We start from the raw sequence: 15,842 nt of genomic DNA, 5'->3' as shown, positions 1-15,842 counted from the left end.
TACATGATCATTATTACTGTGGGATTTGTGTGTGTGTCTTCTACAGGGTAGGTAGGACTGTCAGATTCAGCAAATGAAAATATAGGATACTTAGTTAAAGTGGAATTTCACCTATATTTGAATTTCAGATAGATAAAACCCAGCATTTTTCAGGGTAACTGTTATTATTATTTTAAATGTATTACATGTATTTATTTATTGATTGTGCGTGTGCTTGCACATCCCAGAGCACATGTGTGGTGTAAGAGGACAACTCTACGGAGTCAGTTCTTGCCCCCGACCAGGTAGGCCATGGGGATCAAACCAGGTTCTCAGACTTGGCAGCAAGTGCCTCTCCTTGCCAAGCCATCTTTGCAGCTCTGTTCCAAATATTATACTAAAAATACTTACAGTGGGGCTGGAGAGATGGCTCAGAAGTTCAAAAAACTAGTTGTTCTTCCAGAGGACCCAGGTTCAATTCCCAGCACTTATAGGGCAGCTCACAATGGTCTGTAACATCCAGGGACGTGCCCTCTTCTGACCTCCGTGGTCAAGGCACACATGTGTGACACAGGCATAGTGCAAACAAAAGCCCCATACATACAAAACAAGGGGAAAGTTTTTCTAAGGGGTTTTAAAAGTTTACTTATTACTTATAATAAGAAAGTTTTGCATCAGCTCTGAAATTCAAATTGAAGTTGGCATCCTGCATTCTACCTTGGCAAAGCAACTTCTCTTATAAAAGAGAAGGTTACCTACAAGGAATATGACTGAACTTGATATTTCATCTGCTCGTATTTGGCAGGCTCATATCCCAAGACAACCAATGTTTTCTCTTCCAGGTCATGCTCGATGATTACACAGGAGAGAAACAAATAGTTCCCATATTGTGGGAGTAGGCTATGGTACTTTTGCCAAATTGCAATCTGTTGGAACTGGCTGCCATACTAACTATGCTAGCCATGAGTTTTGAAAGTGTTTACTGAATTATATTTATATTTGAACCCTTATTTAGAAAAACCACAAAACACTAAGTATAAAAGTCATATTATAACTACTAAAAACACAGAAACAAACTCTCAGACAGCCACTGACATCTTTGAAACACGATTTCCTAAGGTTCTTATTTTCTATTTTCTTTGTGTGTACCAGGTAATTAGTTCTTAAGTGTGTGTGCTATTAGCACATATAAACAGCTAGGTTTTCTATTTCATTCCAGAAACTCTGTTTCTTTCTTCCCACCTAAACTAAAAAGCTTATAGTTGATTCTAACAGTACTCTAGCTCTACCCTTGACTGGAGTTCAGTTTTTGAGGGAAGATTATTTCCATCCCTTAGTCTTCAACCTTGCCTATAATCTAAAGAAATGCAGTCTAGGCTCCTTGAGTAATATTTTGGCATTTCTAATATCAGCTCCATGCCAAAGTCTACAAAATGCTCCTGCAAACCTTCTGGTGTTATTGGCTTAAAAAAAAAATAACTGGAAGGCTGAGTAAACAGCTCAGCTGGTAATGTGCTTGCAGTGTATGTGTGAGGCCATGGGTTCCACTCTTGCCCCCAAACCCCAACACGCAAAAACCAATCAATTAACAACTGGAAACTCAAGAGGTTGAGGCAAGACTGGAGCTTGAGATACAGTGTCAAGTGAGGAAGCTACATAGGAAGACCCTTTCACAAACCAAACTAAACTAGATTTTACATACTCATCATAAATGGGGGGGGTTAATGAAGAAAATTACTGCAAAGTGTATTGCGTTTATTCATTATTATTATTAAACAGAGGCAATATTCCATTTCTTTTCCGAAAAAATACTCACCTACTCAAACTCCCATTTTGTGTCTTTTTTAAAGCTCGTCTATGATGTGAAACACTTTGCTCTTCAGCTCCATCTCCTGTAGAATGCTGCTTGCATCCTCTCCTCCTCCCCAGCGCAGCGGCCACCAGTGGCAAAGAAACACCAGCAAGCATCCATATTTCATCAAGAATTGTAGTTAACAATTGGAGTGATGGGGCGGGGAAGAGGGGGAGGGAATCAAGGTATCTTTTAGTGGACAGGAATCTCGGGAAAACATTTACATTGATTTCATTGATATGCTTAACTGACTCTGGAGAAAAAGCATGCGGCACCCCATCTTGTTAACAACAGCACATTTAGAATAAAATTGCCATGCCCGACGCCCCGGTCAGGTGGCCCACAGCAGCCAGTCCACTCCGGCCGCTACAAACGCGGCCGAGGCCCTGCAGCAGGTGTCTTTTAGCGACGTCACAGAGCCCCAGGAGAACGCGCCACGGCGGTTTGCAGGAGGCACCTGGATCGAGGACACCCTCCAGGCTTTGACGGCTACACCGCAGGCTGATGGCCGAAGGCCTGGGCTTCCAATGGAGAGCGCTGCAGACACCGGTGCCCACCGTCCTCGGGCCACCACCCAGCTGGTCACTGTGCCCTGGAGACTTCCGCCCGCAGCCCCGCGGTGCTGGGCGGGGGCCACAGGCGCATAGATCCGCGGCTGGGCGGGGCCTGTTCGGGGGCGTGGCCCTGCGTCACGGGCGGGGCCTGGCAACCTGGGCGTGGCTGTCGGGGGCGGGGCCAGCAGGGCGGCGCTTGGCCTTCGGGCCGCGCCCAGCTGGGCGGGAGGCAGCGGCCGGGGTGCGCGCCAGGGGCGCGGGGATTGGCTGCGGCGGGCGGAGACGTCAGGCTCCCGCGGCCCCAGCGGCCGCCCGGCGCGGCGCGGCTCAGTCGGCTCGAGTGGTTTGGTAACGGAGAGTTGGCCCCGGCCCTGCAGTCCTCTGCCGCAGTCGCTGGGCTGCGCCGCCGCCGCCGCCGCCGTCGCTGGGACGCGCCGCCGAGCCCTTCGTCGCCTCCAGTCCCGCGGCCTCGGTTCGCCTCGCCTGCCGCACGCCCACCATGACGAAGACTGAGAAGAAGTCCTTCCATCAGAGCCTGGCCGAGTGGAAGCTGTTCATCTACAACCCGACCAGCGGAGAGTTCCTGGGGCGCACCGCCAAAAGCTGGGGTGAGCGCGCGGCGGGGCGGGCGACTCAGCGGACGGCCCCATTCATTGCCCGCGGCCTGGGGGCCCCTGCTCCGTGGCTGGGCGGCCGCTGCCCCGGCCCGAGCGGGGCGCACGTGCTGCCGGTTCCCGCCGCGAGCGGCGCCGGAAACGGGACCCGCCGGCCCGGCCAGGCCTCCTTTGTGGGGAGCGCGCCCTGGAGGCCCGGGCCGCGCCGACTGGGGAAGCCGGACCTGCCCCTCGCCTGCTTGGGGAGAGGAAATTTCCACTGCCCGCTATCTTGTGACTCGGCGACGCTGCCACCCGGACACCCGGGAGAGTGCGGGCGAGCGTCGGGAGTGTGTGTCTATGTGTGTGTGTGTGCGTGGGTGGGTGGGTGGCTTGCAGGGACGTGTGACGGGGACTTAATCACTGGGGCACATTGTCCGCGAACATGCACTGGAATTCCGACCGAGAAAGGCCGGCTCGGAGAGGGTTTCTTCGTGCTCGGAGGTCACAGCACTTTTCTACCTTGCGGATTTTGTTTTGGGGAAAGACAGTTCTGTCTAAACACCCCCCCCCGCGCGCGTGCCCGCCCCTCGCCTTCAAAACATTTGGTGATGGTTGAATGTTAGCAGCTTTTCTCTGCGCGAACTCATTGTTTTAAAAAGATATAGTGAATTCATCTTCTGGGTGTTGTGCGGTCGTGAGGTGCTTTTTTTTTGTTCAAAAAAATGTTAGAGAAAGTGAACAAGTGTGTTCCATTATTGCCTTTATACTTCAACAATTTTATCTTTTTGAAATCCTTTTAATCCTTTTAAAGAGTATCTTGTTAATGGACCTTGACTTTTTTTTTCTCATTCCGAGCAAGAATAGGTTTCTAGAGCTGAGAACCGTTGGGGCATGATATTTTATTTGAGAAGCTTAAAGACGGTAAATGAACTGTGGCTCAGAAAAATAACTTGAAGTGAGCTCCTGCAGGGTGGAAGGCTACTTTCCTGTCACAAGCTGAAAGGGGCCCTGGAAGGGTGTTGGGGGTTTTTTTGTTGTTGTTTTTTTTTTTTAAATTTCCAGCCTCCACTTCAGAAATGAGGAAAATGAGACCCAGAGGTTGTGATTTTGCCTATGTAAAATTACATACTCTACGGGGCCAAGAAAAGAGCTCAGTCTCCTTTAATCCCAGTGCAGTGGCTGTATCATCTTACAGATGCCTTGCCTAACTGCCCAGTAATCATGTACAATTCTTATTTAAATTGCTATCTTTTCTTGGGAGCTCACTACGTGCTGAGGAAATCAGCCTTCCACCCAGTGTTAAAGAGAGAATGATGATTATTGCTTGTTTCTGGTGTGTACTTTCAACTGAAGCGATTTGGGGCGGTGGAGAGCGATTTATCTTGTAGATTACCTTTTGCCTTTCTGTCTGCCTTTCTCATTTCCAACACTGAGTATCTTCACCTCGCTAGGGTTTCTGCAGGCTCTCACTGTATCCAGACTGATCTCAGACTGACTTTTGGTAGTTCTCTTGTCTCAAGTCACTTTCATGAGTGAACATCAGGATAGCTCAGACAGTGCTGTTTTAATCTTTATTTTAGCATATAGATCTCCTTGATAATATGCACTTAAATAGATAACATACAAAGTATCTAGAATTGGGCAAAGTATAAGGGTTGTAGTGGAACATAAAATAAAGTTGGGATTAGCTTTGGAAGAATTGGGCAAGACCTCTTTACGGAATCAGCATTTATTACCCTTATGCTCCAATAGTAGATTTCGAGTTCCTTGAGGTAATTGTGAGGCAGTGCAGAGCGGCTGGGGTGGTTGAAGATCCCAGCACAAGGGCATTCTTTTAAGGCAATGTGGGTGGGAGGAGGCTCAAATCCACTCTCAGCCTTCAAGGCCATGGACCTAGACTCTTGAGTGTGCTGTGGAGAAGGGTTCCTACACCCAGACTCATGTATGTGCCTTTAGGGCTCTCTGCCAAGAGGGGTGCTTTTTACTTAAAATCATCAAAGCCTTGTATGAACCAGCTGCCTGATCCACCATTAACATTCTGGTACGTCTTTCTACAGTTTGTGTGATGTTTCATTTTTTAAAAGCCAAAAGAGATAATAACCGTACTCTTCTAAGTATTTGTAAACACCTTGCCATGTTAAAAGGATCTCTGTCACCAGTTTTATTAATTTATTTACTTGACTCATGTCCCACTGTGTAAATATTCTTTCCCCCATATGTACTGGTTCTTTCTTCATCCTCCTCCCCTTGTGTATGTACAGTTTTCCAAATTTATTTCTTTGGGATCAGTTTGTGGGATTTGTAGGCTGCTCATACAAACCTTTTAGAGTTTGGAAGCATGTTGTCATGGTGTGTTCCTGGCAGTTGTCAGAGTATATTCCTACCAAGGATGTAGTGGTGTTTTACCCTCAACACTGAGGCTATTCTTACCTTGTGCTTGCTTTTACATTTCTAAAAAAAAAAAAAAAAACCTCTTTATATATTTCTAGTTTTGTCTCCACACCTCCATAAATTTAATGCAGGTAGTAGTTAAAAAAAACATTATTTTGGGCTGGAGAGATGGCTCAGTGGTTAAGAGCATTGTCTGCTCTTCCAAAGGTCCTGAGTTCAATTCCCGGCAACCACATGGTGGCTCACAACCATCTATAATGAGGTCTGGTGCCCTCTTCTGGCCTGCATACATACACCAGACAGACTATTGTATACATAATAAATAAATAAATATTAAAAAAAAAAACATTATTTTATCCTTTGTAAAGTTGCTGTCTGTTTTGTATAAAGGCTTCCTGAGACTTTATAAAGATGTCCACAGTTTTCTGGTTTTATTTTTCTTAGGTCTGCAATATGTTCCATCTTGATCTGAGGTGTAGCCTATAAGTACATTAGATACTTTAAAAATATTTAAGAATTTTTTTTTTTTGCACTGGTTGTAGTAGTGAATGCCTTTAATCACAGCACTCAGGAGGCAGAGGCAGGAGGATCTCTGTGAGTTCGAGGCCAGTCTGGTCTACAAAGTGAGTTCCAGGACAGCCAGGGTTGTTAACACAGAGAAACCCTGCCTGTAATTCTGCTGTAAGCATTTTAGAAAATGAAAATTTTGCTTATTACATCACATTACTGTATTGAAAACAGCTATCTGAAGCTTTTGAGTAGCAGTGTGGGGATTGAGGTATACTTAGAGTTACTCTCTCAAGCTGAACAGTGAGCACACAACAGGAATAAGGAGTTGCCGCTTCTGACGGAACAGAACAAAAATGTTGGTGCCTGGTGGCTGATCTTGTGAATTAAGTACAATTAGAGCTAATGTGCTGAGACTTGGCTGTCATCTAGTATTAAGGTAGGCAGTGTGCCATGAGTTGCAGTTAAATTTATTTGGTTATTTTGAATCCTGCTGACTTCAATTCAGGCTCTCCCACCTCCACTTCCTGAGTGCTGAGATTATAGGCATTTGTTACCACATCTGATTTACAATTAACATTCAATTATTGAATATAATAACAAAAATATATCCAAGGAAGAGTTGTTTCTTATTGTTTCTGTATTTTGTATGTATGATACACTATGTAAAAAAAATTAATTTACATTAGGCATGAAATACTGTAATGTAAGAAATGTGTTTTCAGCAGGAATTCAAGACGTAGGTGAGAAAAATTACTTGGTGAGTTAGTGAGAGGGCAGAGTCCAGATTAGAGGTTCTATTTTGTAAATTATGCCTGGCATGGTATCATTATAAAGATAAACTTGGGGCATTCTTATCTAGGTTGTCTGTTGATAAATGTTGTAGATTAATATTGACTTACAACTCAAGATTCTGATTACTAAGAATAACCACATAAATTCTGGTTCATAACTAGCCGACGTCATAGTGTTCAGATGCCCTTTTTATTCATAATAGATTCGTGAAGTGCCATTTTGGCCACCGCTTGCTTCCATTCTGGGTCCCGCCGAGCACATGCTCTTCTCAGGAGACTAGTTAGTTGTCTAGCTGTAGAGAAGGCAAGTGTGGCTATCATTCAGGTGTTATGTAGCTTTATGAGGTGATGGTCTTCATCCAGTAAGTAGGACCTCCGTGAAACTATACATACAGGCACTTTTAAAAGACTTACCTTACCTTGTGTGCAGGTTATAAATGCAGGCTAGTGCGGGAGGGGCAGCACCCGATCAGGGCATGTACTGAAGTGTCACCCAACAGGAGTAAGACATCAGTCCTAAACTGTCCAGAAAGTAGACCTGTGGTGGATGAAGGAAGGAGGTACAGGAGTCATTGTGATAGTGACCGGATGTGCTTTTGTTTATTTGTTTTATTTTTGTTGTTGATGTTGTTTTCTTTTGTTTTTTTCTGAGACAGGTATTCTTGTTGTAGCTTTGGAGCCTGTCCTGTGACTCGCTCTGTAGACCAGGCTGGCCTCAAACTCACATAGATCCTCCTGCCTCTGTCTCCTGAGTGCTGGGATTAAAGGTGTGTGCCCCCACTGCCCAGTTGACCATATGTGTTTTAATGTTATTAAAGAACCTCACTCCCAAATAGTTTGCTTCCCCCCCCTCCCCAAAGTTGATTTCTGAATTTTTTATCAGAATTAAACTGTACTAATAGGTGGATTTTATTTTATTTTTAAAACTGTTTTATAGGCTAACATGGCAGCTCACATCTGTAATTCCATTATTTGGAAATTGGAGATGGAATTACAGAGGCGGGAGGATTGCTATAAGTTGCAGGCCAGCCTAGTGTACATATTGAGTTTAAGGACAGCCAGGGCACCATAGTAAGACTTTGTCTTAGAAAAACAAAACAAAGGCCTTCCTACAGTAATAATTTTGCAATGGTTTATCGTTGCATTTGATTAAGGACTAGTTATTTAAACACTGATTATGCAAAAGAAAAATGTTACTTATTTTTTAACGTTTACTGTTTTTAAATTTTTTTTAGATTTTATTTTTATGTATGAGTGTTTTGCCTGCATGCATATCTGTGCACCCTGTGTGTGCTTGGCACCCCTGCAGGTCGGGGAGGGTGTCGAATTCCTGGAACTGGAGTTATAGATGGTTGTGAGCTGCCATGAGATTTGCTGGGATTCAAACCCAGGTTCTCTGGAAGAGCAGCCAGTGCTCTTAACTTCTTAGACATCTCTCCAGCTCCCAAAACATTTACTTTTGAAAGATAAATTTATTGTTTTCTGATATTTGCATTGTGGTGATTTTTAAAATAGAAATACTGCTGGTCTCTAACCATTTCATGTAATTGCTGATGACATTCTAATAGTCTGTTTTCCTATATGTAAATAAAAGTTTAAAGCCTATAATACCTAACATATAAATAGCTGATTTTGTCATTCTGTGTTTAAGGAGAATGACTTTATCTTCTTAACACTTAGTTAATATATTAAGTAACTGTGTTTCATTTCAGTGTGTCTGTGCTTGTGCATATTTCAACAATGCACATGGAGAAGTCTCAAGACAACCTGTTAGAGCTGACTCTCCTACTGTTGTGTGGGTCCCAGGAATCAAACTCAGGTCATCAAACTTGGAAGCAGATACTTTTACTCACTAAGTCACCTTGTTCCTTTGCCCTTCTTTTTTTATTATTTTATTTTTTCGAGACAGGGTTTCTCCGTAGCTTTTTTGGTTCCGGTCCTGGAACTAGCTCCAGGCTGGCCTCGAACTCTCAGAGATCCGCCTGCCTCTGCCTCCCAAGTGCTGGGATTAAAGGCGTGCGCCACCACTGCCCGGCTTCACAGTAAAACTGTCTTTAAAAGAAGGGCGAGGGGCTGGGCGGTGGTGGCGCACGCCTTTAATCCCAGCACTCGGGAGGCAGAGGCAGGCGGATCTCTGTGAGTTCGAGACCAGCCTGGTCTACAAGAGTTAGTTCCAGGACAGGCTCCAAAAACGACAGAGAAACCCTGTCTCGAAAAACCAAAAAAAATAAAATAAATAAAGACTTGAACTTGAGGCAGTTCTGCCGCCTTATCTTCCAAAGTGCTAGATTACCGGCATAAATGACTGCCAGCTTTTTTTTTTTAAAATCACCTATGTAGTAGACTTTGTGTGCTGCCTTGTGAGGTGTATCCCAGCAGCCATGGTGTCTTTGTATTAGGATCCACGGTGTGCATGTCTGTCTAGTCATGGGCTTTTTATATTGTCATAAGCCAGCTGCCTCGCTGCAATCTTCATGTGGTCTCACACTTAACCTCTTTGTGGTCGTATGCACTGCTCTCAAAGCCTCCTTGGTCCAGAATGGCCAGCTTATTCCTTTCCCCATACTGTTCATTCTCTGCATATTAGTTCTCCCTATTTGTGTGACTTCTTTTGCATGTCAAAACTGCCTCAAGCCTTCTGATGTACTCTAAGTGAAAATAATACCTCTTGTTTCTAATACTGTGAACCTGATGTGTGTGTGTTCCATAATGCGGGATTTACAGATGCATTTATGTCCCTGTAGCATATAGTGTGTTTTTTGGGATGAGCAAAGTTCAGCTTGTGATTCATTTAGTCCTGGAAGTGATATTGAGAGAGCATTGAGTTAGTCACTTAGATCTATACTGAAAGTTTGATGTAGTTCATTGTACAAGAAGGCATAATTCAGTCAGCCAGATTACTGCGTTCCACTAAATTTCTCACTGATATTGAAGTTTCTAGCATCATAATAAGGGTGAACATACAAGACATGGTGCATGTATAATACTTGATTTCCCTCAGGAGTCCACTGAGAAGATCATACTGGAACAGAATCCAGACCTAAGTTCCAGTTTCACATCTGTATCTAAGCTTATATTTCTCTTTGAAGAGCCTCTGGACCTTGATAAAGGGGAAAAGGCACGGAATTTCAGATGTCACTGTATGAGCCTGTCTGGATGCTTTCAGCCAGGAAGCAGCAAACACTGAAGGACCAAATGAGTGTGTAGGCTTTGCTGGCTACATGGTGCCTATTGTGGCTTTACCGTTACTCCAAGTGGATGATAATTGTGTGTCTGCCTTCTCAGTATTTGATTTACAAAAATGAGTTGCGTCTGTTGACTCTAGACATAAAAGTGGTTATTGTAGACTGATTCAAGAAACATTGAAGTGGGCCAGGCTCAGGAGTGCACACCTGTAACCCTAGAGATTGGGACGCCAGCAGGAGAACCAGACGTTCAAGGCCAGCCTGAGTTGTGTGAGACTGTCTCAGTCTCAGCCCTCTATTCCCAAAAGAAGGCATGGAAGAAAAAAATAATTTGAACTGGTCTGAATGGCATGTAGACTCCTGGGTTCCTACTCTCATGTAACAACACACTTGTTTGCAGTTTTACAAATAGATATCCATACTCAGTAGGTCCCTTGCTACCATCAGTTTCTCTGGGCAATCACTGTTATCTGTGTTAGTGCTTTTAAACATGTGATTCTTGATGTATCTATTTTGGGTAGAAGAAGTCTGGCAGCTTCTTATAAAAGCAAATATACACTTACATCCCAACCCAGCAGTTCTCCTATGTGTTTACCCAAGAGAAATGAAAACATATCCACAAAAACACTTGTAACAAGAATGTGCATAGTAGTTCTGTTCATAATAGCTCTAAACTGGAAACAGCCCAGGTGTCCGTCAGTAGGAGAATAGGCAAACAAACTGGTATGCCTGCACGGTGGAGTACAACTCAACTAAGAAATGTATTAAGGCCATACAAGACATGGATGATGCTGAGTGTGGTGGCACGTGCCTTTGATTCCAGCAGTTGGCAGTTTAAGGCTAGCCTGGTACACATAGGGATTTCTAGGACAGCCAGAGCTACTCATAAGACTGTGTATTTTAAAAACAAACAAAAGCCCTCATAATTTCATTGGGAAAGCTTCACTGAAGAAAGTACATACTAGATGATTTTATTTGCATGCTGTGAAAATGTGCAGAACGGAGGCTGAGTGTAGAGCAGTGGGAATAGAGATCTACTGGGATGGTTTGAGGTTATCTCTTCAGTAGGAGTTGGGGTTGTAGGGGTGAACGAATTTTGTCAAATGTAATGATCTGTAAACTTTCCGTCAACTTTAGCTGTTAGGATGGTGAGTTGTTTGGGGGCTGAAGGGCATTGACATCTGCTGTTTGAACTGCATTCAGAAACTAGACACAGTAAGGTAAATGTTAACTGTAGACCGGGATTCTGGGTGTTCACTGTTAAATTTCATTCAGCTTGCCTGTACATTTGTAAATAATACTGATTGAAATGTCATCACCAGTCTGTTTCCTAAAGAAATTTCAGTTTTCAGGGCTGGAGAGCTGGCTCAGCAGTTAAAAGCACTGACTGCTCCTCCAGAAGATCTGTGTTTGATTCCTAGCATCCACTTGGCGGCTCATAACTGCCTATAACTCCAAAATATAACACCCTCACACAGACATGTAGGCAAAACACCAGTGTGCATAAGAAATATAAATTTTTAAAAAAAGCTTCAGTTTTTTCATCAACCCTTTTCTTTTCCACTTTTATATGAAGAGGTAGGGTTTGGGATTTTTTTCTATTTACTATGACTTGCCTGTGTTTCAGTACCACAATATGTAGATTTGTTTAATTCTTCTGAATAACTGCATAAAATTCTGTAGTGTGGAAATTTATAGATTGCTTTTTCTAAGTTTTATTTAATATTTGTGTTCTGCATGTGGAGGTTAGAAGACCCTTGTTGAGGTGGTTCTGTCTTTCCACCATGGGTTCTGAGGATTGAGCTCAGGTTGTAGGGTTTGACTCATAGCAAGCCTTTACCCTTTGAGCCATCTTGCCAACCCCCACTTAGTTTCTTGTTCATAGGCCTGAGTTGTTTTTACTGTACATCTTTGTAGCTGTTTAGCTTTTCTTTTTAAATATTTGAATTCTATTTTTTAGTTTACTGTGTGTTGTGTTTGTTATTGGAAATTGAACTTAGTTTTGCTCATGCTAGGTAATTGCTGTACTACAGAACTATATTCCACTTTTTTTTTTTTTTTTTTTTTGAGACAGGGTCTCACTATTAAGCCCTGGCTAATCTGGAACTGGGTATGCAGATCAAATTGGCCCCAGACTTAGTTTGTCTGTTTCTTCCCACCAAGTGATGGCATGAGCCAACCACAGCCACCATGCCCAGTTTATCCCATCCTGTTTGTTTATTATTATAATGTATGCGTTTTGCCTGCATTGTTCGCGGGTCAGATGAAGGCATTGGAGCTGCCATGTGGGTGCTGTGCTTTCTCCCCAGTTTCTCTTTCTGGGGGTAGCCCATGTTTTATATCTTTCTACCTAATAAGTCTTAAGGATGATGGGGGGGGGGGCTGGAGAGATGGCTCAGAGGTTAAGAGCACTGACTGCTCTTCCAGAGGTGTCCTGAGTTCAATTCCCAGCAACCATATGGTGGGTCACAACCATCAATAATGAGATCTGGTACCCTCTTCTGGCCTGAAGGCATACATGCAGGAAGAACCCTGTATACATAATTAATAAATAAGTCTTAGGGAAAAAAAAAAAGAATGATGGGGGGTCAGCCAGGCAGTGATGGCGCACACCTTTAATCCCAGCACTCGGGAGGCAGAGGCGGCAGGAAGATCTCTGTGAGTTTGAATCCAGCCTGGTCTACAAGAGCTAGTTCCAGGAAGGTTCCAAAGCTACAGAGAAACCCTGTCTCAAAAAACTAAAACAACAACAAAAATATATATTTGTTTGTTTGTTGTACATCACCCCACCCCCAGTATAAGCAAGATTTTATAGCCCAGGCTAAAAGTAGTCTGGGATAATTGAACTCCTCATCCTCCTGCTTTCATAGAGTGCTGGATTACAGCCCCTGGCACCCTGGCTGTGCAGGAATTGAACCCTGAACTTCATGGTGCTAGACCAGTACTTTAAAATCTAAGCTATGTCCTAGGCCCAGTTTACTCTTCAACTAACTAAAAACTTGACAACTTTTCGTCTTTGTCTTTTAGTCAATACATTTTTAACTCTTTATTAAATCATTTTTAATATGTATGTGTGTGGAGTTGGCACATGTTTTTTTTTTGAGACAGGATTTCTCTGTGTAGCCCTGACTGTCATAGAACTCGTTCTGTAGACCAGGCTGGCCTCGAACTCCCAGAGATTCACCTGCCTATGCTTCCTGAGTACTGGGATTAAGGCCTGAGATTACAGACATGTGCTAGTATGCCTGCTTTGTTTTTTAGTAAAAATTAAAAAAAAATAGTTTTCTGTGGGTACAAGAGATGTCAGGGATTGAACTGAGGGCCTCACACCTGTTGAATAGGAGCTTTATCCCTGAGCTACACCTCTAGCCCACTTGGTTTTCATTTAGTTCATGGCTAGTTTATGAACAGATGCTCTTAGATTTGATGAGTGTGTTTTTTGATGACCCCAAAGCTCTGTATCTTAGGCAACTTGATTGTTTTTGAAAAATACTTTCTGACCTTGTTATCTCTTTGTTTCTGGACATTTGGCAAAGATACATTAAAGTTTTTATTCATGATTGTGGGGCTATGTGTGTGTGTGTGTGTGTGCATACACAACAGGAGTACAAAATTTGAACCCACAGAAAGTCATGGAGGTTCCTACCTCTAATGCTACGTCTCTTTTAATTTGAGTCAGGGTTTCATGTAATCAAGTATGCACAAGGCCTGACATCTGTCCCCAGCACACAAATCAATAAATCAAAGTGCTAAACAGAACTGAAGGTATACCTTAGCTGTAGAGTACTTATCAGCACCGCAGACTCCTTGGTCTGACCTGCAGCAGTGAGGGCGAGGACCTCACTAAGCATAGAAGTACATGTGACCCAGCATTTAACATAGAGATAAATACACAAGAGAAATGAAACTGATATCCAGCACATCTTGTGGGGATATTCTAGTGTAGTTTGTAATGTAGCTCAAGGGTCAGTGAGATGTATATGATATTAGTACAGTGGACTAATAGCCACAGAGAGGGCTGAAATGCTCAGGCATGTTTAGATACAGGTGAGCCTTGAAAGAAGTCATTCTCTTTATGAGACATTTTTAGAAAATTGTGCTTGCTTGAACCTGGTGAGGTAGAGGACAAAGAATGAGGATGAGTATGAGGGGGGTGGTAGGAGATAGATCTTGCTGAAATAGTTTTAAATGTAAGAGAGTTGTATAAATCTGGACATACTAGAAACAGTTAAACTGTATAGTACATTTGAATGTCAGTGGCAAGCCATATTCTAGTAACATTCTACTTTTGTTTTTAGGTTTTTCTCTTTTTTCTTATTTTATTTCATTTATTTTTGTTGTTTAAATTCTCATAGCTTGCACAAGACCTTACAGACTGGTCAGCATTGCAGCATTACATTCATGAAAGAGAGGACATGGGGGAGGAGGTGGTAGGATACAAAGTGTACATGTATGAAACTGTCTGAACAAAAGATTAAAAATTCAGATATACTAAACATTTTAAACTTTGTGTCACCTAATATAATTACTTTTTTTTTTGAAAAGCATACCTGCCTCTGCCTTAAAATAACTAAGACTATAAACAAAATGGTTATTTATCAAGTAAAAGTTTCTGATCCCAGAATCTTCTGAGCTGTCTTTCATGTCAGATTCCTGTGGGTAACTAGAAAATTTGCAAAGTAGTGAACCAAATCATAAGGCTCAAAATGCTGAGGGTGTGTACTCAGGGCTGCTTTTGTTTCCGTTTGGTCTTTTTTGAGCCAGTGTCTCATTGTAGCCAAGGCTGGCCTGCATACTCTTGCCCAGCCCTCTGGGCTGGTAGTGTGTGTCCAGTTTTGATGAAGCTTGTGGTCTATGTTGAAGAACTTGTCTTTATTCCATTTCTGATGTGATCTTTAGAACCCTGGGATTTTCTGTCTTTGTTATGCTGATGAAGACATTAAGTTAGATCCCTGGCTTCAGAATGAGGGCTGACCCACATCCCAATGGTTTAGGGATGTTGAACTCAGTTGACTGTCAGGAAAGGAAGGAAGGGGGTTGTAAATTGAGTCCCTAGAGCAGTCTAGGATTCAATCTAGTGTCACTAAAAGATGAGACTCAGTACAAACTAAGCTGTATCTTAGTGGCTCCGAGGGTATGAGCAGATGTGCTCTAGGCTTCCCCTGACCACAGCACCTGAGAGAAACCGTACAACTCTCCTGAGTTCTGTTGGGTTTTTCTAAGTGAGGGATGGAAGCTGAGGATAAGGAGCAAAATATTTCCAAGACACATCTGGGACCCAGCTTTCTGGTGGAGCATCTGAGGCCTGTATTCACCTGGTAGCAGGACTACATTTTACAGTTAGAGCTGAATCAAAGAGACAGAATGGGATGGGACCTGTTTGTTGTGAGACGGGGTAAACCTTGGCCAGATTTATTGCTTCTTAATTGTATAGATAACACATGAACCAGACCTCAAGTAAGCTTTTTTTTTTTAAGAGTAGGTGCAGTTGATTAGGTTAGACTTGAACCCTTATGTTTGCTGTAAACCCCACTGCAGTTCCATTCTACACATTTCTAGTTTGTTGCTGGAGTTTTGTTTCTATCTTATCAACTCTCAGCAGCTAATGTCTCCTGAGTTGGAACCTGAGAGTTATCCTGCCTGTCGTATATGAGCCTTCACACATGCACGCAATAGGAAATGGGAATGTGAAAACAAACCTTGACTTCTGAGTTTTCCTTCTGTAAAATGAATACTCAGGTTGGTACTACTGTTAGCTTCCTTTTGGTGCTGAGAGGGGGAATGGAAGTAGGACACTAGATTAGAGTCAGGTCAAACTAGCAAGACCCATGTTTCCAGCCGTCCTGGCACACTGGCTCCAGCTGGAGCTCTGTCCTAGCTCTGTCTCCTCATCAGAAGTGAAGAAAACCATTTTGAAAATTGGTTGTCTCAAGAACAAAAATAGAAGTCTGGGCTGGTAGTGAAGTACTAGCCAAGTACCTTCA

At 43.1% G+C, this 15,842-nt stretch overlaps 1 protein-coding gene across 1 annotated transcript in view; it reads left to right on the top strand.

Annotated features, from left to right (window-relative positions):
- The first annotated feature begins 2,743 nt into the window (after positions 1-2,743).
- The window catches only part of Atp1b3 (ATPase Na+/K+ transporting subunit beta 3), a 31,827-nt gene continuing 18,728 nt past the window's right edge, over positions 2,744-15,842 (top strand). The window contains exon 1 of the mRNA XM_057767369.1: positions 2,744-2,993. Within this exon, the coding sequence (XP_057623352.1) occupies positions 2,885-2,993 (109 nt within the window). The 5' untranslated portion in view covers positions 2,744-2,884. The remainder of the gene's footprint in view (positions 2,994-15,842) is intronic.

The sequence above is a fragment of the Chionomys nivalis genome, chromosome 4, assembly GCF_950005125.1.
Source record: "Chionomys nivalis chromosome 4, mChiNiv1.1, whole genome shotgun sequence".
Classification (NCBI taxonomy): domain Eukaryota; kingdom Metazoa; phylum Chordata; class Mammalia; order Rodentia; family Cricetidae; genus Chionomys; species Chionomys nivalis.
The sequence above is the reverse complement of the archived record's forward strand: the minus strand, read 5'-3'. Positions and strand labels throughout refer to the sequence as shown.